Source organism: Saccoglossus kowalevskii, chromosome 18 (genome assembly GCF_978046115.1).
Source record: "Saccoglossus kowalevskii chromosome 18, keSacKowa6.1, whole genome shotgun sequence".
Taxonomy (NCBI): Eukaryota; Metazoa; Hemichordata; class Enteropneusta; family Harrimaniidae; genus Saccoglossus; species Saccoglossus kowalevskii.
In genome coordinates, this window is record NC_140658.1 from 31479847 (window position 1) to 31505875 (window position 26029).

Genomic DNA, 26029 nt, shown 5'->3' on the forward strand with positions numbered 1-26029 from the left:
CACAGCAAGGAATAATGAATGACAAATAAGATTATTATAAGTAAGATTATTTTGAAGTAATGTAATTTTTTGGGAAAATATATGAATAAAAAAAAACATTATAAAAGAAAAAAAAAATGACAAATATCGGTTTTCAAATAAATACAATGATATTGCAACATGTTCCTGTCTGTTGCTGTCATTATAATCAAAATAACACATTTGACACAAAATGGCTATACATGTATAGAGATGCACGTTCATAAATGAATAACATCTTTTTGGTAAGTTTGAGGTCTACTTTATACTAGGTGCCGAAACTTCCTGCGTGAACCGCTGTGGCGAAACATATAATGGAGGTAACACATGTCACTGTGATAACCAGTGTTCTAATGCAGGAAATTGTTGCAATGACTACAACCACATATGCACAGGTAAGTGTTTTGAAGTATTATCAATGTGCATGTATTTCGATGATACTATAACAGAGCCCCACACCTTTCCCATGGCTTTCGTTGCGTTTCGTTTTCACGACTGATGCGGTGTATTCTGTGGTCGCACTTTCAGGAGCGAAGCGAATACACCGCATCTCGCATCTTCAAAAATAGCAGACGAAAATATGTTTACAAAATAAAAATAGTTCGGTAGCCAATGGAAATACCGTGTTCATTTGCATATCCACCGTGAAAATACCGAAAACATTATTACATGGGTGATATGCAAATTAGCTTTAGTCAAAATAAGTGACTGCCTAAAATTACCATTACTGTTGTTCAAATTTCATTTCACTTGGCAAGTATATTCATGTATCCCAAGGGTAAAGTATCATACTTCTAAATATTGTTTATTTCTGGTATGTTTCGAAAAACGGTACTCCCGAAGGGACTACTTTATTTGCTCTCAGACTTCATTTGCATATGAAGTGTGGAAATACTGATTTTGATTTCAGGAATGAATCACAATTAACTGCAGTACAAGGGGCGGATACAGGAATTTTTTTTAGGGGGGTCCAAGATCCGCCACTGCAGTACATATGTAATATTAAGGTCCTATTGTTATAAATACCCAGAGGTTATAAAGCTCTACACGTCTTTATATAGCATGTAATTTAGCTAATTTAAAAGAAAATATATTCTCACAATGAAATTGTTGGCACTCTAACTATATTAATAGTCTGTTAAATTGAGCTTTGAACCAAATTTGCTAAAATATCATGAATCTATTTGAAAGTGTTCAGAGGTGTCGGCACGAAATTGGGCATGTGGGGGCGATATCTGCTCAACACCCTCTGAAACGCTATTGCATGCATTTTGAGAGGCAAGGCAGGCATTCCTCTTCAACTCAGTCGCATGGACACAAATACGCAAGGGTGTTTCAGCTTGAATAGAAGCACTGGCGTTTTACAAAATATAATAGTCATGTGATAGTTGCTCAAAGCTTGTGTAGTTTAGGTGGCATAACCATCAAGTGGCCATGATGTAATTTAATTGTATCGCAGTTGTCGTGAGTTGGGTGGTTTCAGTCAATCAACCAGGTTACGATATAAACCATGGAAACGATCACTGGTATTAACGGTACTATGTCAAGTGGTTGTCGTGTAATAAGGTCAATATCAAATCAGACTTTGTAATTTCCTATATGCGTTCATGGAAATCATGCTAAAGAATTTCATTTTTAGTCGAGTTAAGGTGGATTACCAATTTAACTCAATTAAACTGCAATCCTATATAGAAATACAATTTAAATTAAATTAAATTAAATTGCCACTTGTTGGAAATCAAAGTCACCGAGCCTGGTGACAATTTCGAATACGACCTTCAACCCTTTACCCAATCACACGTCTCCCCTGTAAGACCAATTACAGACGCCGACCTTTGGCCTTCCAATCATGCATCTCAATTATATAACCAATCACATAGATGTAAAAAATAGTCGATCATAATTCATCTAAATTGACCAATTATAACAATGTAATTGATATTCTTCCCGCCCCGAATTCTCTATGTATACAAGTCAATCATTTCCATGACTGTAGTGTTTCAATAAATTTGTTCAACTGTCAACAAGCTGTTTCTGTATTCTATATCCTGTCATCACCCAAAGTATCTTACCACACATAAATGTATATATTGTTGTGTTTAGTTGAGTAACATCATACAAATTATAACTTAAATAACTATATAACAGACCGCGTAGTCGGGAGATACGTTATATTGAACCCCTATCTATAAACCCAAACTTGAATTAAGCATTAATTTAAATTAGGTAATTAATATGCACAGATTTTTACCCAAAACTAATCAAAACCTGGCATTAGTTCAGAGCATCTATGAACCAAGTTTCATCGAAATCCAACAAGGGGTTCTTTAGATATCAGTGGAACAGTCATGGAACAGCTAAAAATGAGCTAATTATCATGCAAATTAGGTAATTAATATGCATGGATAACTACCAAAACCTAATCAAATCTGTGCATTGGTCCAGAGCATCTATGTACCAAGTTTCATCGAAATTCAATTAGTGGTTCTTGAGAGAACGGTGGAACAAAAAAGTGACATACAGGGTAGCTGAAATAGAATAAGCAGTCATGTATTAGAAATTGAGAAGGGTAGACATACCCAACCCAAAATACCTTTAGAAGACAGAATCTGTAGGCAATGTTCCCAGATCAAAATTGAAAATGAAGAATATTTCTTCATGGAATGTCTTAGGTACCAAACAGAAAGACAAAAGCTATTTAATAATATCAGTATTCCAGAAGAATTGAAAAGTGATAACCAGATATTTAAATATATTATGAGTTCAAGAGAAGACGTACTAATAAGACAAGTTGGTGAATACTTATACAAAATATTTAAAATCAGAAATAACAATAACTGACATTTTACTTTTACTTTAGTTTTATATGTATTGTACTTTATTACTAACATTTTATTGCTGTTCAACCAATGGAAATTATTTCTAAGAATGCAATAAATTCATTATTATTATACTATTATATACAATGTATGATCATTTCAGTGAGCAAGGAAACAATCTAGTGGTTTGTTGTGTTGGTACTAGTTTCAATTGAAACCCTGAATTTATTTGATTCATATTTATTCCACAGTCTGATTTACTGTAGTATTTACTTTACAGGAGATGATTTGTCTCGCGTTGCTAACGAGATGTGGTATGGTGACTGGAATGCTGCTAGGGAATCTGAGATTACTCTCAATAAACAAGCATACATAGATGACAGAAATGCACACAATGATCTATCACCGAACAAGTAAGAGAAAACACATCACTCGAGTTTTTATTTGTTTTTGTAAAAGGTATTATCGGTAAAATGTATTTCTACAAATCTAAAAAAACAAATGTACAAAAGTACATGTATTATCATACAATGATCAAACTACATCTTATTAATATACATATGTTGCTGTGTAGCAATAGAAAAATTGTGATACAAACTTAATAGAAATAAAATGAATTTGATTATAAATCTTCCAATATATATCATGTTCTGGATTTTTATTAGTTTATTCACAAGCGTTGACAGCCAGCTTCGATCACTGAAGTCTTACGCTCAGTTTGAGGCTTTGATGAACAATTATTATTCTCATACTGGTACTGCAGAGGATGTTACGTCACATGAGATCTCAGAAGTCAATGCATTCCTTCAGGGAATCATGGCGACATACCCAATGCAGAAAGCACATGAATATCTGGTATCAAAAGGTAAGTGTAAACTCTGTCAATACAGAGAGTTCATGAGTGTCTGGTATCAAAAGGCAAGTAGGAATTCAGTCAATGCTGAATATTCATGAAAGCTGATGAGTATCGAGTATGGGGGTCACTCAATGAAATTAGCATATGCCATGACATAATGTGCCAACAAGTGGGTGGCAATATACTGTAGAATACTTTATTTTAGCTGGACTTAATTTTCGCTGAAAAGTCCTTTTGGGTGTTTTGTATGGAATTTATTTTCACTGAAAAAAAGGTATATTCGCTCATTTTATTTTCACTGAATCATTCCTTCAGCGAAAATTAATTCCAAGTGAAAGTGAAAATAAAGTATTTTACAGTATCCACTGAAGGATTCAGATATCTGGTTTTCACACTTACAACATCATAGCTCACCTACGGTTATTTTCATTTTTTTTAAATTAATGCAAAAATATAATTTTAGTTCATTCCATAATGGTTTTAGCTATTGGTGCAATATTTTGTGCAGCTTCACAAAATAAGAATGTAGCTAAGCACGTCTTCCATTTCATCTTAACACCAGGTGTATGTCCAATGAAAGATCCAATAGTTTTAATATTAATTGTGTTATTACGTAACTAAACTATTTCAATCATACACCAGACAGAAATATCATTGTTAGATACTTTTGTTATTTTACATGAACAAAACAAAGTAATTGTAGCACACAACTTAGCATTTGTTTGATGAAACAATACAATTCTCGGAAACCTTTGTGTGCATACTGTTTTAATGCTTTCAAAACTCATTGCACATCAAATGATTATAATGTGATGCAATAATCAATATTCATCATTACAATTGCATTGTTAAACAAATTTGAGAAAGTAGTGTTGTTTTTTTCCTCGTAGGTCTCGCACCATCAAATGAACTGGACTTTATTGATGAGTTGAGGAAGATTTGGTTTGAGTTGTACACTAGGTCAAGTGGACCCATGGATTCTTCAGGATTTGAGCACGTCCTTGTTGGAGAGATAAAGAATGGCGATGTGACGGGGTTTCATAATTGGATTCAATTTTATTTGGAAGAACAAGCAGGTTTTGCCAATTATTATGGATGGATGAGTGACATTGAAGTAAGTCCACTTGTACAGTAAGGCTTTTTTCTGATTTTGCTGTCTCAACAATGATCTAGCAACACAAGGTTTACAATGTTAATATTACTCTAGCAAGGTTGACTACTACCTCACACAATTATCCAACAACATAAGGGTTACAATGTCACTTTCATTCTAGCTAGATTGACTTCTAAAAATTCTAGCAACACAAGGTGTGCAATGTTAATTTTACTTTAGCTAGGTGGACTACTGCCTAAGCAAAATTCGAGCAACATAAGGGTTACAATGTCAATTTTACTCTAGCTAGGTAGACCACAGGAAGCCTAGGAACTATAATCAATTGTACAACTGGTGTACAACTAGTAATATCAGCTGGTATTTAGTGTAAGAATGAGACAAGGGATGGTGGACCCATAATTATTAAACTGAAAAAAACTGACTAAAAGAACGTCAAAAGGTTACATAAAATACCAGTTTAATATTAGTTGCTCTATCAAATTTGCCAGAGACTTGCCTTTATTTTTCCGTTATTGATAGAATAAATCAAAATAACTACACAAAATGAAACAAACAAATGGTTAAGTTCAGCACAGTTGTGGCATGGCCTAATCAGAATTTATCAAGAACCAATCACAAGACTAGTTATCAAGAACCAATCACAAAACTAGTTATCAAGAACCAATCACAAGACTAGTTATCAAGAACCAATCACAAGACTAGTTATCAAGAACCAATCACAAGACTAGTTATCAAGAACCAATCACAAAACTAGTTATCAAGAATCAATCACAAGACTAGTTATCAAGAACCAATCACAAAACTGGTTATCAAGAACCAATCACAAGACTAGTTATCAAAAACCAATCACAAGACTAGTTATCAAGAACCAATCACAAGACTACCGGTAGTTGCGTGATTTGTAATTAGAATGATATATCAAAGTGCTTTTCAAATAGTTTCATGGTTATTGCAAGCTGGGCATTATTTGTTTTCTGATTTACAATTTTTTTTCTCCCGTGCAGCCCGACATTATGAGTATCCAATTCAAGTGGCAAGGTCATATGAAAGAAATCAGCTCCATGTGGATCGGCAGAAGTCCTGAATTTGAACTTGGAATATTTACCATTTGTTTCAAAGAATATCCAAACAGTGTGTGTAAATTTGAGATGGCTGGCTATAATACAAATGTACAAACTTATGACCAGGATGTTGTATACATTGGTTCAGCATACCCCATTGCATAAGTCCCCATGTATATGTAATAAATTACACTGATTATAATACTTGACTGTACTTGTGTTACTCATAGCAACCACTTTTGTTACATTTCTACTGCTAGTTTTTGTATTATTAGTGTTGTATAAAACATGTCTAAATAACAAACAAAAAAAAGGTCAAAATACCAATTACTGTAAAAGGGTTAATTATTCACTGGGTTTCAAGTTTGTTTATTTCGCTGACTGGAAAATGTGCTAAATTAAAATATGTAAAATTCAGTATAGAACACATTATCTAAATGATAAAGCTGTGAATTTAAATCCCACTGAATATGCCTGTAATGGTAAATCAGTGAAATTTAAACTCAGTGAAAATTCGTCATTTTACAGTAGCAACTAATATGCACTTGATGATAAGAAGGCATAATTTACATTCCTAAGTGTATAGTGGACCTCGCCACATACCAGAAATCAAACTCAAAATACTCGTGTTAAATTTGAATCCAAACATGTACTTTGAGATTGTCTGTCTGCACTGTCCTGTTGCATTTCACTGATTTGATGAGTTTGGCAATACATGTACAACACCCCGATATATTTTATAAACATTTTCCCAATTTTATTCAAAATTTAAATTTGCGTTTAAAAATATTAATGACAACCTTATTTACTACGCAGCATCTGAAAACCTCCATAACTGAGAGTTACCACATGAAAGCTGTTATAAAATACACCTACATTCGAAAAGCTACGATGTGAAGATCCATTAATAGAGTACCGGCATATCTTTTTCAAAACCAGCACGCACTTTGATCCCAAATTCACAAAATAGTTCTGTTTATAGTCTGCACTTTCCATCAGAAGTTTGATAGAAAAATGAAAATTGACTCAAATTTTGTCTGTTGGCTCCGAAATTAGGGTTTATTTTGAGAAAAAATGAAAAATATAAGAAAATATTTTAGAAAAACATGGGCAAGAGAATCTGGCGGTGAAAAGGATAATATACTGCTTCTTACCATACACATCTAAGAATGAGTAACTTACAATATTAATTAATCAAACACAAGCCACCTCTATAGGTAGTATCACAGTTCAAAATCTGTTTGCACATGGCATGAATCATAAATATGGTTGTAATGAGAGCCAAACTGATTTAATATTTGGATACAGAAATGCCCAATCACACTTGATGTGAAAATGGAAAAGTGGGATATGTTAAAAAATACAAAAAGTAAACTACATGTAAATAACAGAAATGATTCTACCAGCCAGTATGTATGTAACTATGATATAGTGATATCATCATGGTCACATAGCTGTTTAAAAACCCAAATGTTGATTTCACGACAGCCTTAAAGTGCCTGTGAAATGGCTGCTATTATCTCACCTAAAATCATTCATTGGTACATCAATATTATTAGTTTCTATGTTTCTAAGCATAAACTATTTTTTTGAAGTGACAAAAATGTGTTTCAAACACAGTCTATGGCAACTTTATTCTTGTGTATTTTAAAACAAGGCTCCATATTAGCTTCTCATTTGCATACAGAAATTCCCCTTGTGACGCAAGAAGAACTTCTTGCTGGGCAGCTTGCATTGCCAATATGTGTATATAAAGGCACATTTCTTGTACAGTTTTCTCATCTTTGACTAAATTGCCACTCATGTACTCGTTCGTCAGGGAAGAAGGGACCATAATGAATACATAATATCAAGTTTGTCGTATAGGGTCGAGTTAGATGCGAAATATGTACGTTCTGGCGTACGTTTGTACACTGTCACTGGACAACATTCCAGTTGGTAAAAAGTTAGAAAGAACTACAACAGGGTTGGTGTGGACTACACAATTACTTATATGGTAGTCACTCAGTGGCGACTTCTGTTTCCACGGAACTTTTTATGCCTATGGAGATCATCACCAAGTTTGTCAAAATCAAATTTGACGCCTGAATTGTCTCATTATTTAGCATTACTAGGCATGTCACTACACTGTTTTATTTCATTTAAAATTAAAATAAAAAGAGAACACATTGTGAAATTCTAAACATTTAACTATTACAGTGACAAAATAGAGAAAAAAAATAGAGAAATAATTTTTAAAAAAAAACGACAAATTGCAGCTAATAAATAAACGACAGCTGCATGGAAATGAATTTTGTTGAAATGGGTGAGCGTGTTGGTGAATGGCGGCATTTGATTGGACAATAAAGATAATTGAGAGCGACAAATATGTGTAAACATATGCTAACAAATTCAGAGTAGATTCAATTAGCATGATTGTCATAATTATGACATATTACAAATTTATTTAGATGAAACACATTGACAGCTCAAGCCTGGATTCTTATTCCATAAATTATTAAGCAGATCAAGCTGCAAGGAAAAGTAACGGAGGTGTGAATTTGCCATTCAACACCAATCACCGAACAATTCAGAAATTTTTAGCCTACGAAAATGGTGTAAGGAGAAGGTCCATCTCAACCTTTTCTCAGCTTTCCACTGTTGCACCTTCGGATCGGTTGGAAACGTATGAATACTTACACTATGGCCATACGCATCACACCACCCGCCCACAACACACTGTTTAACCATCATAAATGTTTGTTATGAAAACAACCTCTAAAAATCTCTCAAAAAAAAAACGCTTAAAAATGTGTTGAATGACACAGTGTTATAAAAGTACGGCTCAAGAGTATGGCTTCCTCTCATATTTTGGCATCTTTGCCGCACTTTATCCTCGGCGAGTCAGAAATCTGGAAACATCACAAGAAATTCACTTGGATATGGGTAATCATTTTCAACAACAAAAGCAATAACTGTCCATTTTAGTGGGACACAGATTTAAAATGGGAAACATGTGGGTGGCATTTCACAGGTACTTTAAGGCATTAAATAATCTGTGTAGACTAAAGGTGTCTTTCAAGTAATTTATTCCTTATATTTATACATGACAATAATGGTAGTTATAATGTAAACATGTATATATAGGAACTTTTTCCAAAACTTCAATAACCTACAGTATAAGTTTAATATTTATTACATACAAACTTTAAATAATTTTGTTAATCACCATACTTGCTGTGTCTGTGTGCTTTTTTGTTCATTAAAAATACTGTCCATCACTCGGCATTTAACCATTACGGAAACCAGACAAGGTGCTTTGTTAATAACAGAGATATTAGGATTTAAGTGTCCTCCTTGAGTTGTAAACTTTAATTCCATCACTACCAGTTGAAGTCCTTGCATATTTTTGTAATAGTCCGGACACCGACTGTTTTGCTCCAACAAGTTCCCTGTTGAACGAAAAGTTTAATACTAGCAACATTACCACAAAATCCTTTCACTAAATGTAGAGTGTCTTATTGGCCAATATCATCTGTATATGAGATCTGGGGTATGGCAGTATCTCGGCAATATCATCTGTATATGAGATCTGAGGTAAGGCAGTATCTCGGCGATATCATCTGTATATGAGATTAGGGGTATGGTAGTGTATGGGCAATATCATCTGTATATGAGATCTGGGGTATGGTAGTGTATGGGCAATATCATCTGTATATGAGATCTGGGGTATGGTAGTGTTGGGCCAATATCATCTGTATATGAGATCTAGGGTATGGTAGTGTATGGGCAATATCATCTGTATATGAGATCTGGGGTATGGTAGTGTATGGGCAATATCATCTGTATATGAGATCTAGGGTATGGTAGTGTATGGGCAATATCATCTGTATATGAGATCTGGGGTATGGTAGTGTTGGGCCAATATCATCTGTATATGAGATTTAGGGTATGGTATTGTATAGGCAATATCTGTATATGAGATTTAGGGTATGGTAGTGTTGGGCCAATATCATCTGTATAAGAGATCTGGGGTATGGTAGTGTATGGGCCAATATCATCTGTATATGAGATCTAGAGTATGGTAGTGAATGGGCAATATCATCTGTATATGAGATCTAGGGTATGGTAGTGTATGGGCCAATATCATCTGTAAATGAGATCTGGGGTATGGTAGTGTACGGGCAATATCATCTGTATATGAGATCTAGGGTATGGTAGTCTTGGGCCAATATCATCTGTATATGAGATCTAGGGTATGGTAGTGTATGGGCCAATATCATCTGTATATGAGATCTAGGGTATGGTAGTGTATGGGCAATATCATCTGTATAGGAGATCTAGGGTATGGTAGTGTATGGGCCAATATCATCTGTATATGAGATCTAGGGTATGGTAGTGTATGGCCAATATCATCTGTATATGAGATCTGGGGTATGGTAGTGAATGGGCAATATCATCTGTATATGAGATCTAGGGTATGGTAGTGTATGGGCAATATCATCTGTATATGAGATCTAGGGTATGGTAGTGTATGGGCCAATATCATCTGTATATGAGATCTAGGGTATGGTAGTGTATTGGCCAATATCATCTGTATATGAGATCTAGGGTATGGTAGTGTATTGGCCAATATCATCTGTATATGAGATCTAGGGTATGGTAGTGTATGGGCAATATCATCTGTATATGAGATCTAGGGTATGGTAGTCTTGGGCCAATATCATCTGTATATGAGATCTAGGGTATGGTAGTGTATGGGCAATATCATCTGTATATGAGATCTAGGGTATGGTAGTGTATGGGCCAATATCATCTGTATATGAGATCTAGGGTATGGTAGTGTATTGGCCAATATCATCTGTATATGAGATCTAGGGTATGGTAGTGTATGGGCCAATATCATCTGTATATGAGATCTAGGGTATGGTAGTGTATGGGCCAATATCATCTGTATATGAGATTTGGGGTATGGTAGTGTATGGGCAATATCATCTGTATATGAGATCTAGGGTATGGTAGTCTTGGGCCAATATCATCTGTATATGAGATCTAGGGTATGGTAGTGTATGGGCCAATATCATCTGTATATGAGATCTAGGGTATGGTAGTGTATGGGCCAATATCATCTGTATATGAGATCTAGGGTATGGTAGTGTATGGGCCAATATCATCTGTATACGAGATCTAGGGTATGGTAGTGTATTGGCCAATATCATCTGTATATGAGATCTAGGGTATGGTAGTGTACGGGCAATATCATTTGTATATGAGATCTGGGGTATGGTAGTGTATGGGCCAATATCATCTGTATATGAGATCTAGGGTATGGTAGTGTATGGGCAATATCATCTGTATATGAGATCTAGGGTATGGTAGTGTACGGGCCAATATCATCTGTATATGAGATCTAGGGTATGGTAGTGTATGGGCCAATATCATCTGTATATGAGATCTGGGGTATGGTAGTGTATGGGCCAATATCATCTGTATATGAGATCTAGGGTATGGTAGTGTATGGGCCAATATCATCTGTATATGAGATCTGGGGTATGGTAGTGTATGGCCAATATCATCTGTATATGAGATCTAGGGTATGGTAGTGTATGGGCAATATCATCTGTATATGAGATCTGGGGTATGGTAGTGTATGGGCCAATATCATCTGTATATGAGATCTGGGGTATGGTAGTGTATGGCCAATATCATCTGTATATGAGATCTAGGGTATGGTAGTGTATGGGCAATATCATCTGTATATGAGATCTAGGGTATGGTAGTGTATGGGTCAATATCATCTGTATATGAGATCTGGGGTATGGTAGTCTTGGGCCAATATCATCTGTATATGAGATCTAGAGTATGGTAGTGTATGGGCCAATATCATCTGTATATGAGATCTAGGGTATGGTAGTGTATGGGCCAATATCATCTGTATATGAGATCTAGGGTATGGTAGTGTATGGGCCAATATCATCTGTATATGAGATCTAGGGTATGGTAGTGTATGGGCCAATATCATCTGTATATGAGATCTAGGGTATGGTAGTGTACGGGCAATATCATTTGTATATGAGATCTGGGGTATGGTAGTGTATGGGCCAATATCATCTGTATATGAGATCTAGGGTATGGTAGTGTATGGGCAATATCATCTGTATATGAGATCTAGGGTATGGTAGTGTACGGGCCAATATCATCTGTATATGAGATCTAGGGTATGGTAGTGTATGGGCCAATATCATCTGTAAATGAGATCTGGGGTATGGTAGTGTATGGGCCAATATCATCTGTATATGAGATCTAGGGTATGGTAGTGTATGGGCCAATATCATCTGTATATGAGATCTGGGGTATGGTAGTGTATGGCCAATATCATCTGTATATGAGATCTAGGGTATGGTAGTGTATGGGCAATATCATCTGTATATGAGATCTAGGGTATGGTAGTGTATGGGCCAATATCATCTGTATATGAGATCTGGGGTATGGTAGTGTATGGCCAATATCATCTGTATATGAGATCTAGGGTATGGTAGTGTATGGGCAATATCATCTGTATATGAGATCTAGGGTATGGTAGTGTATGGGCCAATATCATCTGTATATGAGATCAGGGGTATGGTAGTCTTGGGCCAATATCATCTGTATACGAGATCTAGGGTATGGTAGTGTATGGCCAATATCATCTGTATACGAGATCTGGGGTATGGTAGTGTATGGGCCAATATCATCTGTATACGAGATCTAGGGTATGGTAGTGTATGGGCCAATATCATCTGTATATGAGATCTAGGGTATGGTAGTGTATGGGCCAATATCATGTGTATATGAGATCTAGGGTATGGTAGTGTATGGGCCAATATCATCTGTATATGAGATCTAGGGTATGGTAGTGTATGGGCCAATATCATCTGTATATGAGATCTAGGGTATGGTAGTGTATGGGCAATATCATCTGTATATGAGATCTAGGGTATGGTAGTGTATGGGCAATATCATCTGTATATGAGATCAGGGGTATGGTAGTGTATGGGCAATATCATCTGTATACGAGATCTAGGGTATGGTAGTGTATGGGCCAATATCATCTGTATATGAGATCTAGGGTATGGTAGTGTATGGGCCAATATCATCTGTATATGAGATCTAGGGTATGGTAGTGTATGGCCAATATCATCTGTATATGAGATCTAGGGTATGGTAGTGTATGGGCAATATCATCTGTATATGAGATCTGGGGTATGGTAGTGTATGGGCCAATATCATCTGTATATGAGATCTAGGGTATGGTAGTGTATTGGCCAATATCATCTGTATACGAGATCTAGGGTATGGTAGTGTATTGGCCAATATCATCTGTATATGAGATCTAGGGTATGGTAGTGTATTGGCCAATATCATCTGTATATGAGATCTAGGGTATGGTAGTGTATGGGCCAATATCATCTGTATATGAGATCTAGGGTATGGTAGTGTATGGGCCAATATCATCTGTATATGAGATCAGGGGTATGGTAGTGTATGGGCAATATCATCTGTATACGAGATCTAGGGTATGGTAGTGTATGGGCCAATATCATCTGTATATGAGATCTAGGGTATGGTAGTGTATGGCCAATATCATCTGTATACGAGATCTGGGGTATGGTAGTCTTGGGCCAATATCATCTGTATATGAGATCTGGGGTATGGTAGTCTTGGGCCAATATCATCTGTATATGAGATCTGGGGTATGGTAGTGTATGGGCCAATATCATCTGTATATGAGATCTAGGGTATGGTAGTGTATTGGCCAATATCATCTGTATATGAGATCTGGGGTATGGTAGTGTACGGGCAATATCATCTGTATAGGAGATCTAGGGTATAGTAGTCTTGGGCCAATATCATCTGTATATGAGATCTAGGGTATGGTAGCGTATGGGCAATATCATCTGTATATGAGATCTAGGGTATGGTAGTGTATGGGCCAATATCATCTGTATATGAGATCTAGGGTATGGTAGTGTACAGGCAATATCATCTGTATATGAGATCTGGGGTATGGTAGTCTTGGGCCAATATCATCTGTATATGAGATCTAGGGTATGATAGTGTATGGGCAATATCATCTGTATATGAGATCTAGGGTATGGTAGTGTATGGGCCAATATCATCTGTATATGAGATCTAGGGTATGGTAGTGTATTGGCCAATATCATCTGTATATGAGATCTAGGGTATGGTAGTGTATGGGCAATATCATCTGTATATGAGATCTAGGGTATTGTAGTGTATGGGCCAATATCATCTATATACGAGATCTAGGGTATGGTAGTGTATGGGCAATATCATCTGTATATGAGATTTGGGGTATGGTAGTGTTGGGCCAATATCATCTGTATATGAGATTTGGGGTATGGTAGTGTTGGGCCAATATCATCTGTATATGAGATCTGGGGTATGGTAGTGTACGGGCAATATCATCTGTTTATGAGATCTGGGGTATGGTAGTGTATGGGCAATATCATCTGTATATGAGATCTAGGGTATGGTAGTGTTGGGCCAATATCATCTGTATACGAGATCTAGGGTATGGTAGTGTATGGGCAATATCATCTGTATATGAGATTTGGGGTATGGTAGTGTATGGGCCAATATCATCTGTATATGAGATCTAGGGTATGGTAGTGTATGGGCAATATCATCTGTATATGAGATCTAGGGTATGGTAGTGTTGGGCCAATATCATCTGTATATGAGATCTAGGGTATGGTAGTGTTGGGCCAATATCATCTGTATATGAGATCTGGGGTATGGTAGTGTATGGGCAATATCATCTGTATATGAGATCTGGGGTATGGTAGTGTTGGGCCAATATCATCTGTATATGAGATCTGGGGTATGGCAGTTCAATTGACATTAGCATTTGGTGTGAAAACAAACATATCCCACTGTTTAAAAGGCTTAATGATATTTTTCTACAGTAAGCAATATGTTCAAAAAAACAGAAGCAATACAAGAACTGAAAGTTAAAATATACCAAAATATATGTACTCACTCAATGTATGGTTTTATTTCTTCCATTGTCCATTTCTCACGTACATGAAATAAGGCATCAAATCTGTAAAAATAAATATAACATGAATTACTAACAGGGAAAAGCAACCAAGTAGGCAGCAATTCAGCAGGATAGAAATGGTAAAGTTCTGTATTCATATTGAAGTATGTAATTTAATTCATAGTTTCAACATTAAAGATGGATGCCAATACAGACAATGAAAACAAAATTGTGTGATCACCCGTCAGTTTTTATTTGGTCATTTTTGAATTGCTTTCAGTAATGATATGAATTCTAGTCAACTGTTTCCTACAAATACCATCCAAATACAATGTATTGCCCCAATTCATTGTGTACAGACTTTCAGCAGGTAATGTATTAATAACATACGCATACCACAGAAGTACAAAACTAAGTGCAATTCCTCTCAAGTTTCATAAATGACAGTGTGGAGAACAGTACAAATCGTCGTTATAGCAACAGTAAGTAAACTTGATCCTTACCTTTCTTGTTCATGTTCTGGTAACTCATTAACCGGGAAATGCCAAATAACTTCCGGTTTACTGTTTCTGTCAATTAATGCCAAACCCTTAATTAAGATAAAGTCAATATTAGATACAGTTGAGCAAATTTTTAGGCCTCCAGTCAACATTAATTACAGTACTGTAAAATGATTAATTTTCACTTGGTTTGAATTTCACTGATTTACCATTTCAGGCATATACAGTGGGTTTTAAATTCACGGTTTTATCATTTAGATAATGTGTTCAATGCTAAATTCTACATATTCACTGGGTTTTAATTTAGCGCATTTTCCATTCAGCGAAATTATAACCCAGCGAATAAATAACCCTTTCACAGTAGAGTGGATTTTTAAGCTAGAAAACCAAAAGAAACGAAGTTGACACACAGACATCATATCATTTGGACTAATCTACCCATAAACAACATTAGTCTGAATAATCTGAACAGCAATCTGAATGTAAACAACATCAATTTAAATGTAAACAGCATCAATCTGAATGTAAACAACATTAATCTGAATGTCAACAACATCAATCTGAATGCAAACAACATTAATCTGATTGTAAACAACATTAATCTGAAAGTAAACAACATTAATCTGAATGTAAAGAACATCAATCTGAATGTAAACAAACTTAATCTGAATGTAAATAATAATTAGAATGTAAACATAAATCTGAATATAAACATAAATCTGAATGTAAACATTACTCTGAATGTAAACATCAATCTGAATGTAAACAACATTAATCTGAATGTAAACAACATCAATGTAAACATCATCAATCTGAATGTAAACAACATCAATGTAAACAACATCAGTCTGAATGTAAACAGCATTAATCTGAATATAAACAAAATCAATCTGAATGTAAACAACATCAATATGAATTTAAACAACATTTAATCTGAATGTAAACAACATTAAGCTAATGTAAGCAACATTAATCTGAATGAGAAGAGCATCAATCCATCTGTAAACATCAACCTGAATATAAACAACATCAACCTGAATATAAACATCATCAATCTGAATGTAAACAGCATCAATCTGAATATAAACAGCATTAAGCTAAATGTAAGCAACATTAATCTAAATGAGAACAGCATCAATCCATCTGTAAACAACATCAATCTGAATGTAAACATCAATCTGAATGTAAACAACATCAACCTGAATATAAACATCATCAATCTGAATGTAAACAACATTAAACTGAATGTGAATAACATTAATCTGAATGTGAATAACATCAATCCATCTGTAAACAACATTAATCTGAATCAATGTAATGGAAATCATCTTGCATATTTAAGCCATCCTATTTATTTGAACATGATCAGCTGAAGCGTGACTGAGAAATGACTCCAGATGGAAAGAAATTGACGCTGATTACAGACTTCATAGGAAATAGGAAATACAGTAAAACTTACATTGAGTTGGTAAAGTGATGTCCTCATGCCTTCTGGCACACTTTGTTTCCAAGATTCTAAAAACTCAGCTAAATTAAACTGGAAATAAAATGATAATTTAATTACAATGTGCACACGTAAAGAACCAGAAATCAAGGAGGTGGGTGATTTCCCTAGGGGGTGAGGTGGCTAATGATTACCCATGTGGGTGTGTGTGCCGATTTCCTCAGGGTGGGTGTGTGTGCCGATTTCCTCAGGGTGGGTGTGTGTGCAGATTTCCCCAGGGTGGCAGGTATGCTGATTTTCCCAGGGTGGCGGGGTATGCTGATTTTCCCAGGGTGGCGGGGTATGCTGATTTTCCCAGGGTGGCGGGGTATGCTGATTTTCCCAGGGTGGCGGGGTATGCTGATTTTCCCAGGGTGGCGGGGTATGCTGATTTTCCCAGGGTGGCGGGGTATGCTGATTTTCCCAGGGTGGCGGGGTATGCTGATTTTCCCAGGGTGGCGGGGTATGCTGATTTTCCCAGGGTGGCGGGGTATGCTGATTTCCCCAGGGTGGCGGGGTATGCTGATTTCCCCAGGGTGGCGGGGTATGCTGATTTCCCCAGGGTGACGGGTGAATGATTTTCCCAATGTGGCGGGTGTGCTGATTTCCCCAAGGTGGCGGGGTATGCTGATTTTCCCAGGGTGGCGGGGTATGCTGATTTTCCCAGGGTGGCGGGGTATGCTGATTTCCCCAGGGTGGCGGGGTATGCTGATTTCCCCAGGGTGGCGGGGTATGCTGTTTTCCCCAGGGTGGCGGGGTATGCTGTTTTCCCCAGGGTGGCAGGGTATGCCAATTTCCCCAGGGTGGTGGGGTATGCCAATTTCCCCAGGGTGGTTGGGTATGCCAATTTCCCCAGGGTGGCGGAGTATGCCAATTTCCCCAGGGTGGCGGGGCATGCCAATTTCCCCAGGGTGGCGGGGCATGCCAATTTCCCCAGGGTGGCGGGGTATGCCGACTACCCCAGGGTGGGGGGGGTATGCTGACTACCCCAGGGAGGCTGGATATGCTGACTACCCCAGGGAGGCTGGATATGCTGACTACCCCAGAGAAGCGGGGTATGCTGATTTCCCCCAGGGGGAGGGTCAAAATTTAAAACATAGCATAGCCAATACAACATTGTCATTGACAAGTCATTGTCAATGACACGTCCCCGTTCCGTTCATATTTGAGTGACATATACATTCAAAGCAGATCATGACCGAAATGCACCTGCATATGTACAACACATTGTGCTAAATCTGAACAAAATCCATCCATGCATGACTGAGATCCGGTTCTGGAATTGTGAAAATACGTGATTTTGATGCATTTTCGGCCTTAAAATGGCCATCATTCCACTATTGTTAAGCAGATCATGAAACAAATGCACATATCTATTTGTGACATGATGTACCATGTGTGTGTGAAGTTTGAACTTGATCAATCCAGACATGTCTTGGATACGGATCCAGAACTGAATTCTTTAACAAAATGGCCGCCAGTCGGCCATTTCGAACTTGATCCAAAAAAAAAAAGACGTGCATCAAGGTCCTATTATGTTTAATGTATGTACCAAATTTGAACAAAATCCATCCATGCATAACTGAGATACGGGTCCGGAATGGTGAAAATGTGCGATTTCAATGCATTTTCGGCCTTAAAGCGGCCCCCATTTGGCTATCGTTAATGAGATCATGAAACAAATGCACATACATATTTGTGACATGATGTACCTTGTGTGTGTGAAGTTTGAACTTGATCAATCCAGACATGTCTCGGATACGGATCCAGAACTGAATTCTTTAAAACAAAATGGCCGCCAGTCGGCCATTTTGAACTTGATCCGGAAAAAAAAATGACGTGCATCAAGGTCCTATTATGTTTAATGTATGTACCAAATTTGAATGAAATCCGTCCATGTATAACTGAGATCCGGGTCCGGAATGGTAAAAATGTGCGATTTCAATGCATTTTCGGCCTTAAAGCGGCTGCCATTTGGCTATCGTTAATGAGATCATGAAACAAATGCACATACATATTTGTGACATGATGTACCTTGTGTGTGTGAAGTTTGAACTCGATCAATCCAAACATGTCTCAGATACGTATCCAGAACTGAATTCTTTAAAACAAAATGGCTGCCAGTCGGCCATTTCGAACCCGATCCCAAAAAAAAAATGACGTGCATCAAGGTCCTATTATGTTTAATGTATGTACCAAATTTGAACGAAATCCGTCCATGCATAACTGAGATCCGGGTCCGGAATGGTGAAAATGTGCAATTTTGATGCATTTTCGGCCTTAAAATGGCCGCTATTCGGCTATCGTTAATCAGATCATGAAAAAAATGCATGTGCATATGTCCCATATAATGTGTGATGTATGAGTGAAGTTTGAACTTAATCGCTCCATGCATGTTCGAGATACAGGTGATCACGGACGCACGGACGGACGGACGCACACAGGGCAAAACATAAGTCCCCGTTTTCGGACTGCGTCCGAACAGGGACTAAAAATCTAGATTAAATACCAAATGGATGGATGGATACAAACGAACGAGGCACAATCTTTTTTTACAAGAAAACATCACATATTGAGTAGTAATTCACCTTGCCAGCAGGTCTCAGCAACATCTCTGCAAAAGTGAGACATATTTTATCTTCCTGTAATGCGTACACAATTTCTTCCCCTGTGAATTAGACAATGTAAAGAAAAGATTATTGTGTCTTCATTATATGCCTAGCTCTGTAACTTATGGCGGCGAGTGCTACAATAATTATTGACCTTCCCACTTGTTCAATGAAAACACAAAGCAAATAATGTACAAAAACCTAAATCCTGGTATTTTGTTAATAATCTTGTACATTATTTTTTAAAGACACTGGAAAGAAAAGGTCGCCTAAATATTGCTAGCCACCTGCCGCTGTCAGCGATGTATTCAAAATTTGCATAATTGAATGCACCACAAGCGTGCATTCCCCTGATGCAAATTCTGAGCACTAGTTTCTTACTCGATTGTACCGTAAGAAAGTCAGTAACCACTCTCGTATGCATTCATAACAAATGTAAGCACAGTCACATAAAGTATTTTAACATGCAGTAATGACCAGAAGAAGCAATCATCTTTTAAGACCAGTGGCCAGGATACTGTCGCCTTGAAGAAACTTGTTTATAACTACTGCCGCCATTTTGTTGTAAACAAGCTATGCATTGCACAGTCCTCGTTAGTTATTGAATTTAAGATATATAGTTTCGTTTATAGTAATAAGCTGGAATATAAACATGTCAGGAATATGATTATGATGATTGTTTAACATTTAAATGATTGACATTTGTATCTGATCGTCAAACGAGTATTGAGAGATATTGCTCTGGAACAGCATTAATTAAAACAAAATCAGCCATTTTGAATACATGTATAATGAATATTTAAAATTTGAACATAATCAGTCACAGCAAGTCAGAGATATGGCACTAGAACCACATTCTTTAAAACAAAATAGCCACCAGTCGGCCATTTTGAATCTTATCTGAAAAAAAAATGTATATACCAAGTTTGAACAAAATCAGTAAACAGCCGAGAAATGCTTGATTTTGATGACTTTTTAGCACAAAAAATGGCCACCATTCGGCCATCTTGAATCAGATCGTAAAACAAATCGATGTGCACATGTATAATATCATGTATGATGTATGTGTGAAGTTTGATTGTGATTGGTCCAGGAATTTCTAAGATACAGGTCCGGACACACAGACGCACAGAGGTCAAAACATAAGTCCCCGTTTTCGGACTGCGTCCAAACGGGGACTAATGAGAGCTCATGAAATTGCCATAGCATTGCATTCAGGTAAAGACTTCACATGCCTGGCCATTCCCAAGGCAAGTGGTAAAAAAAACATGTCCAGTATATACATCCATACCACATACCTTGGTCAGTTTCCACGGACTTCTTGTCACCATAGCAATCTAAACAATGCTGTAGAATATTTCTTGAGAATAGAGAAAATTAATGAATGACAAATGACACAGCATGTTAAGAAGTCCAAATTTAATGAATAATAATATCAGGACAAATGATAATTAAACAATAATGAACGACCCACCAACCCATAATGGGCGCCAGCTTACTTTGTGCGACATATATGTACGAAGCGTGAGCTGAGTACATATATGGAGCACAAAGTGTGCTTGAGTCCATTATGGGTTGTCGGGGAGTTCATTATTGTTATTATTTTGTAGCGTTGTCATTACCAGTGGATTTGCTGCCTCTAAAAAGCGGGAAAAATTGGAGAAAAATCTACAGTGAACAGAATAGTTTCACAGTCACTGGCCCGTGAATCTGAATAATTTAAAATGTCTTTCTGAAAATTGTTTCCACAATCTCATATGGCAAACCATGGAACTATAAACCTATAGTTCCATGGGCAAACTAAGAAAGAAACTAGTTTTAATCCATCAAATATTATTGTATTGAACTCATTTACATTGCGAGTGAATGAGTGACTGATGTGTGGTGTGGAGTAGCATTACAGTGATCGCCCGAGCAAACGGCACGCCCGTGACTGGTACGGCGTATCGGTGTCCACCACGGCCTTGCACTACGCTACGCTGGATCGCCACCATGGTCCAGCTAGATCGACTGTGTGTGGGGGTGCGTACCCGGGGTACATGTACGTAGTTACATCGTTACCCCATCCCACTAGTGTTTTCAAACCATCAAGGTAGATATTATTAGCAACTGTCCTTTCTGTGTAATAGTTATTTTAAATTCTAAAACAGGGCCGGGATTTGACGAATACTTTGAAGCGGGCGAACGAACATGACAGGAAAGCTAGTTGGTGTTAGCCATCCTAGAAGGTGAACCAACAGTTATTTTAATCTTACTGTATAAATAAACAGATACACACCTGGGAACACGGATACTTTCATTTATTTATGCAAACTGTGCCTGGACTGTTACATTTACCGGGAGTCGACACTGAGGAAATACAAGTCACGTCAATCTTTCGTCGATCTCGTTTAGCAAATTGTGTAGTACTACTCACTACAAAAACAGAACAAATTCATCTCTCTGTACTCGTGGACATACATTTTACCCCCATTTCGTTTATCACATTTGCTTGAAAAAATTATCCTCGGTTAACCTCACTTCATCAACACGATAGGGCGAACAAATCAGGAGGCCACAAGGACAGCGGCATCAGTCGCGGAATCTAGAAGCGCGCGTACTAGATGGAACGCTTCGACCGAACACGCGTTAGCGTACAGAGCAGACTACAATTCCCTCACAATATTGTCTGATTTCGATATTGGAATTTGCTGTTTTGGGTTATGGACCGTTTTATTTGATGCTATTTTTGGTATTAAATACTTGTTACCTAACAATTTCTCTTCTCTTTCAATAGTTTCTTCTTTATTCGTTTTCGAAAATAACATTGTATTCATATCCATGGGACAGGGCCTTGATGCTCAATAATGTAATACATTATCGTGAATAATCTGCTGCAATGACGTCATAAAATCCACTGACATTGATAATGCTATAATATAATAGTAGATATTGTATTCACAATGAAAATGCAAAGGGTGTCAAGTGTCTCCTTGGCTGGGCCTTACCTTAGATAGAGGTTTTCTAGGATGTCTCCTTGGCTGAGCCTTACCTTGAATAGAGGTTTTCTAGGGTGTCTCCTTGGCTGAGCCTTACCCTGGATACAGGTTTTCTAGGATGTCAAGTGTCTCCTTGGCTGGGCCTTACGTTGGATACAGGTTTTCTAGGGTGTCAAGCGTCTACTTGGCTGGGCCTTATCCTGGATACAGGTTTTCTAGGGTGTCTCCTTGGCTGGGCCTTACGTTGGATAAAGGTTTTTGAGGATGTATCCTTGGCTGGGCCTTACATTGGATAGAGGTTTTCTAGGATGTCAAGTGTCTCCTTGGCTGGGCCTTACCCTGGATAGAGGTTTTCTCTGGTGTCTCCTTGGCTGGGCCTCACCCTGGATAGAGGTTTTCTCTGGTGTCTCTTTGGCTAGGTCTTACCTTGGATGGAGGTTATCCTTAGGGTGTCAAAGACCTCCTTGGCTGGGCCTTACCTTGGATGGGGGTTTTCTAGGATGTCAAGCGTCTCCTTGGCTGGGCCTTACCTTGGATAGAGGTTTTCTAGGGTGTCTCCTTGGCTGGGCCTTACCTTGGATAGAGGTTTTCTAGGATGTCAAACGTCTCCTTGGCTGGGCCTTACCTTGGATGGGGGTTTTCTAGGATGTCAAGTGTCTCCTTGGCTGGGCCTTACCTTGGATAGAGGTTTTCTAGGGTGTCTCCTTGGCTGGGCCTTACCTTGGATAGAGGTTTTCTAGGATGTCAAGTGTCTCCTTGGCTGGGCCTTACCTTGGATAGAGGTTTTCTAGGGTGTCTCCTTGGCTGGGCCTTACCTTGGATAGAGGTTTTCTAGGGTGTCTCCTTGGCTGGGCCTTACCTTGGATAGAGGTTTTCTAGGATGTCAAGTGTCTCCTTGGCTGGGCCTTACCTTGGATAGAGGTTTTCTAGGGTGTCTCCTTGGCTGGGCCTTACCTTGGATAGAGGTTTTCTAGGATGTCAAACGTCTCCTTGGCTGGGCCTTACCTTGGATGGGGGTTTTCTAGGATGTCAAGTGTCTCCTTGGCTGGGCCTTACCTTGGATAGAGGTTTTCTAGGGTGTCTCCTTGGCTGGGCCTTACCTTGGATAGAGGTTTTCTAGGATGTCAAGTGTCTCCTTGGCTGGGCCTTACCTTGGATAGAGGTTTTCTAGGGTGTCTCCTTGGCTGGGCCTTACCTTGGATAAAGGTTATTCTAGGATGTCTCCTTGGCTGGGCCTTACCCTGGATAGAGGTTTTCTAAGACGTCTCTTTGGCTGGGCCTTACCTTGGATAGAAGATTTCTAGGATGTCTCCTTGGCTGGGCCTTACCTTGGATAGAGGTTTTCTAGGGTGTCAAGCGTCTCCTTGGCTGGGCCTTACCTTGGATAGAGGTTTTCTAGGGTGTCTCCTTGGCTGGGCCTTACCTTGGATAAAGGTTATTCTAGGATGTCTCCTTGGCTGGGCCTTACCCTGGATAGAGGTTTTCTAAGACGTCTCTTTGGCTGGGCCTTACCTTGGATAGAAGATTTCTAGGATGTCTCCTTGGCTGAGCCTTACCCTGGATAGAGGTTTTCTAGGGTGTCAAGTGTCTCCTTGGCTGGGCCTTACCTTGGATAGAGGTTTTCTAAGGGGTCAAGCGTCTCCTTGGCTGGGCCTTACCTTGGATAGAGGTTTTCTAAGGTGTCAAGCGTCTCCTTGGCTGGTATATAATCTGATGTCCAGGAATTTTCATCAATAAGTTGAATAATTTGAGATAAAACTGACGAGTCATAATCAAAACTCAACAATCTCCAATAACCTTAAAATGAAACAAAACAATAATGATGTACATAATGATTTCCAAAAATCTCAAATGATCCCTTAGTAACACAATAGGCTGAAATAAAAAAGAAAAGAACATTTTACATGGTTTGATCAATTTTTATCTTCTTCTCTTAGTGTTTCTGTATGTTTACAAGTAAGTGAATGACTCAACCAGTGGTTTCAGTCTTGTCACTGTATTATACTCATCCATTGTATGGAACTGCTCAGCTTCTACTAGGGATAACAAAAGTTCAAGTCATATTGGCAATTTACATATTAATTATTTTTTGTCAGGTACCTACATTTTCAGCAAATAAAACATGCTATTATAGCATTCGCAAGACTTTGTCAATTTGTACAAGATCTTCATCACCTATCAAACCACTTACCATAAATTATTAAAATTATGCAATACATCTCCTTGATATTTATAATTTCTTTCTGTGGATGATACCTTGTATTTAAATGCTGACATTTTCTGCCAAGAATAATTCATAATTAAATAAGCAACCTGACAGTCGAAATAGCTCCGCTGTCTTCATTCTCATGGAACAAGAATCAGTGGCATTGTGGTTGTAATATTCATAGTCAGTGATTTAGAGAACATTGCACTTGAGTTGCAGTTTCTTGCAGTTGCAATTATGAACTTTTACAGTGTTCATAAGGATAGTGCATTTCATTGGACAAACATCATTGAGGCTAAACTTAAGAAATCGTGGGTGTGCAAAAACCAGAGAAATAGTCGAGAAAAAAAAATATGTTTTGTCGAAAATAATTTTTTTTACCAAAAAAAGACACAAATATTCACTAAAAATCTAAATTTGCATATTTTGATACAAATTTAACAAATCTGACAGAAGACCACCCCAAGTACCATTGCTGCAAATATCAAAGCATTTGGACTTACGGTTTCTTTCGGACTAGTTGTCTAAAATAACTTTATTTACCAAAAATGACAAATATATTTCCTAAAAATCCAAATTTTCATATTTTGACACAAATTTAACAAACCTGACAGAAGACCACCCCAAGTACCATTGCTGCAAATATCAAAGCATTTGGACTTACGGTTTCTTTCGGACTAGTTGTCTAAAATAACCTTTTTTACCAAAAATGACAAATATACACTGTATTTCCTAAAAATCCAAATTTTCATATTTTGACACAAATTTAACAAATCTGACAGAAGACCACCCCAAGTACCATTTCTGCAAATATCAAAGCATTTGGACTTACGGTTTTAGGCTAGTTGTCGAAAATAACATTTTTTACAAAAAATAATAAAAATACTAACTAAAAATCCAAATTTGCATATTTTGAGACAAATTTAACAAATCTGACAGAGGACCACCCCAAGTACCTATGGTACAAATATGAATGTAATTGGTAAAGTACTTTTGAAGAAGAAGTCGTTTAAAGAAAAACTTCACACTGGACATGGGACGCGGGACGCCGGGGAGACCTATAGCAACAACTCCGCTGGGTCATCTGCGATGACAGCGGAGCTAAAAAAATTAACCCAATTATTCACTGCATTTTATTTATTTTATTGATAAATGAAACACACTAATTTTAAACCAGAATAGATGAAAAGTTATAATCATAATACATTCATAAATTTATTTCTACAATGTTAAATCCTATAAAAATAAACCCAGTGAATGTTTCTCTTTCTAATATCACCATTTAAGTTCGAATCCAGGATTTGAGTACTGAATTATTTGTAATGCCATTCATTACAACTTTCTAGCGATTCTGACTACCGTA

At 37.5% G+C, this 26029-nt stretch overlaps 1 protein-coding gene across 1 annotated transcript in view; it reads right to left on the bottom strand.

Annotated features, from left to right (window-relative positions):
- Positions 1 to 9010: 9010 nt before the first annotated feature.
- Positions 9011 to 26029, bottom strand: part of LOC102801530 (sister chromatid cohesion protein DCC1-like) — a 39081-nt gene continuing 22062 nt past the window's right edge. The window contains exons 5-11 of the mRNA XM_085492679.1: positions 24119 to 24257; positions 20781 to 20842; positions 19462 to 19541; positions 16850 to 16927; positions 15394 to 15479; positions 14891 to 14953; positions 9011 to 9299 (exon numbers count right to left, since the gene is read on the bottom strand). Coding sequence (XP_085348805.1) covers positions 9185 to 9299; positions 14891 to 14953; positions 15394 to 15479; positions 16850 to 16927; positions 19462 to 19541; positions 20781 to 20842; positions 24119 to 24257 — 623 coding nt within the window. The 3' untranslated portion in view covers positions 9011 to 9184. The remainder of the gene's footprint in view (positions 9300 to 14890; positions 14954 to 15393; positions 15480 to 16849; positions 16928 to 19461; positions 19542 to 20780; positions 20843 to 24118; positions 24258 to 26029) is intronic.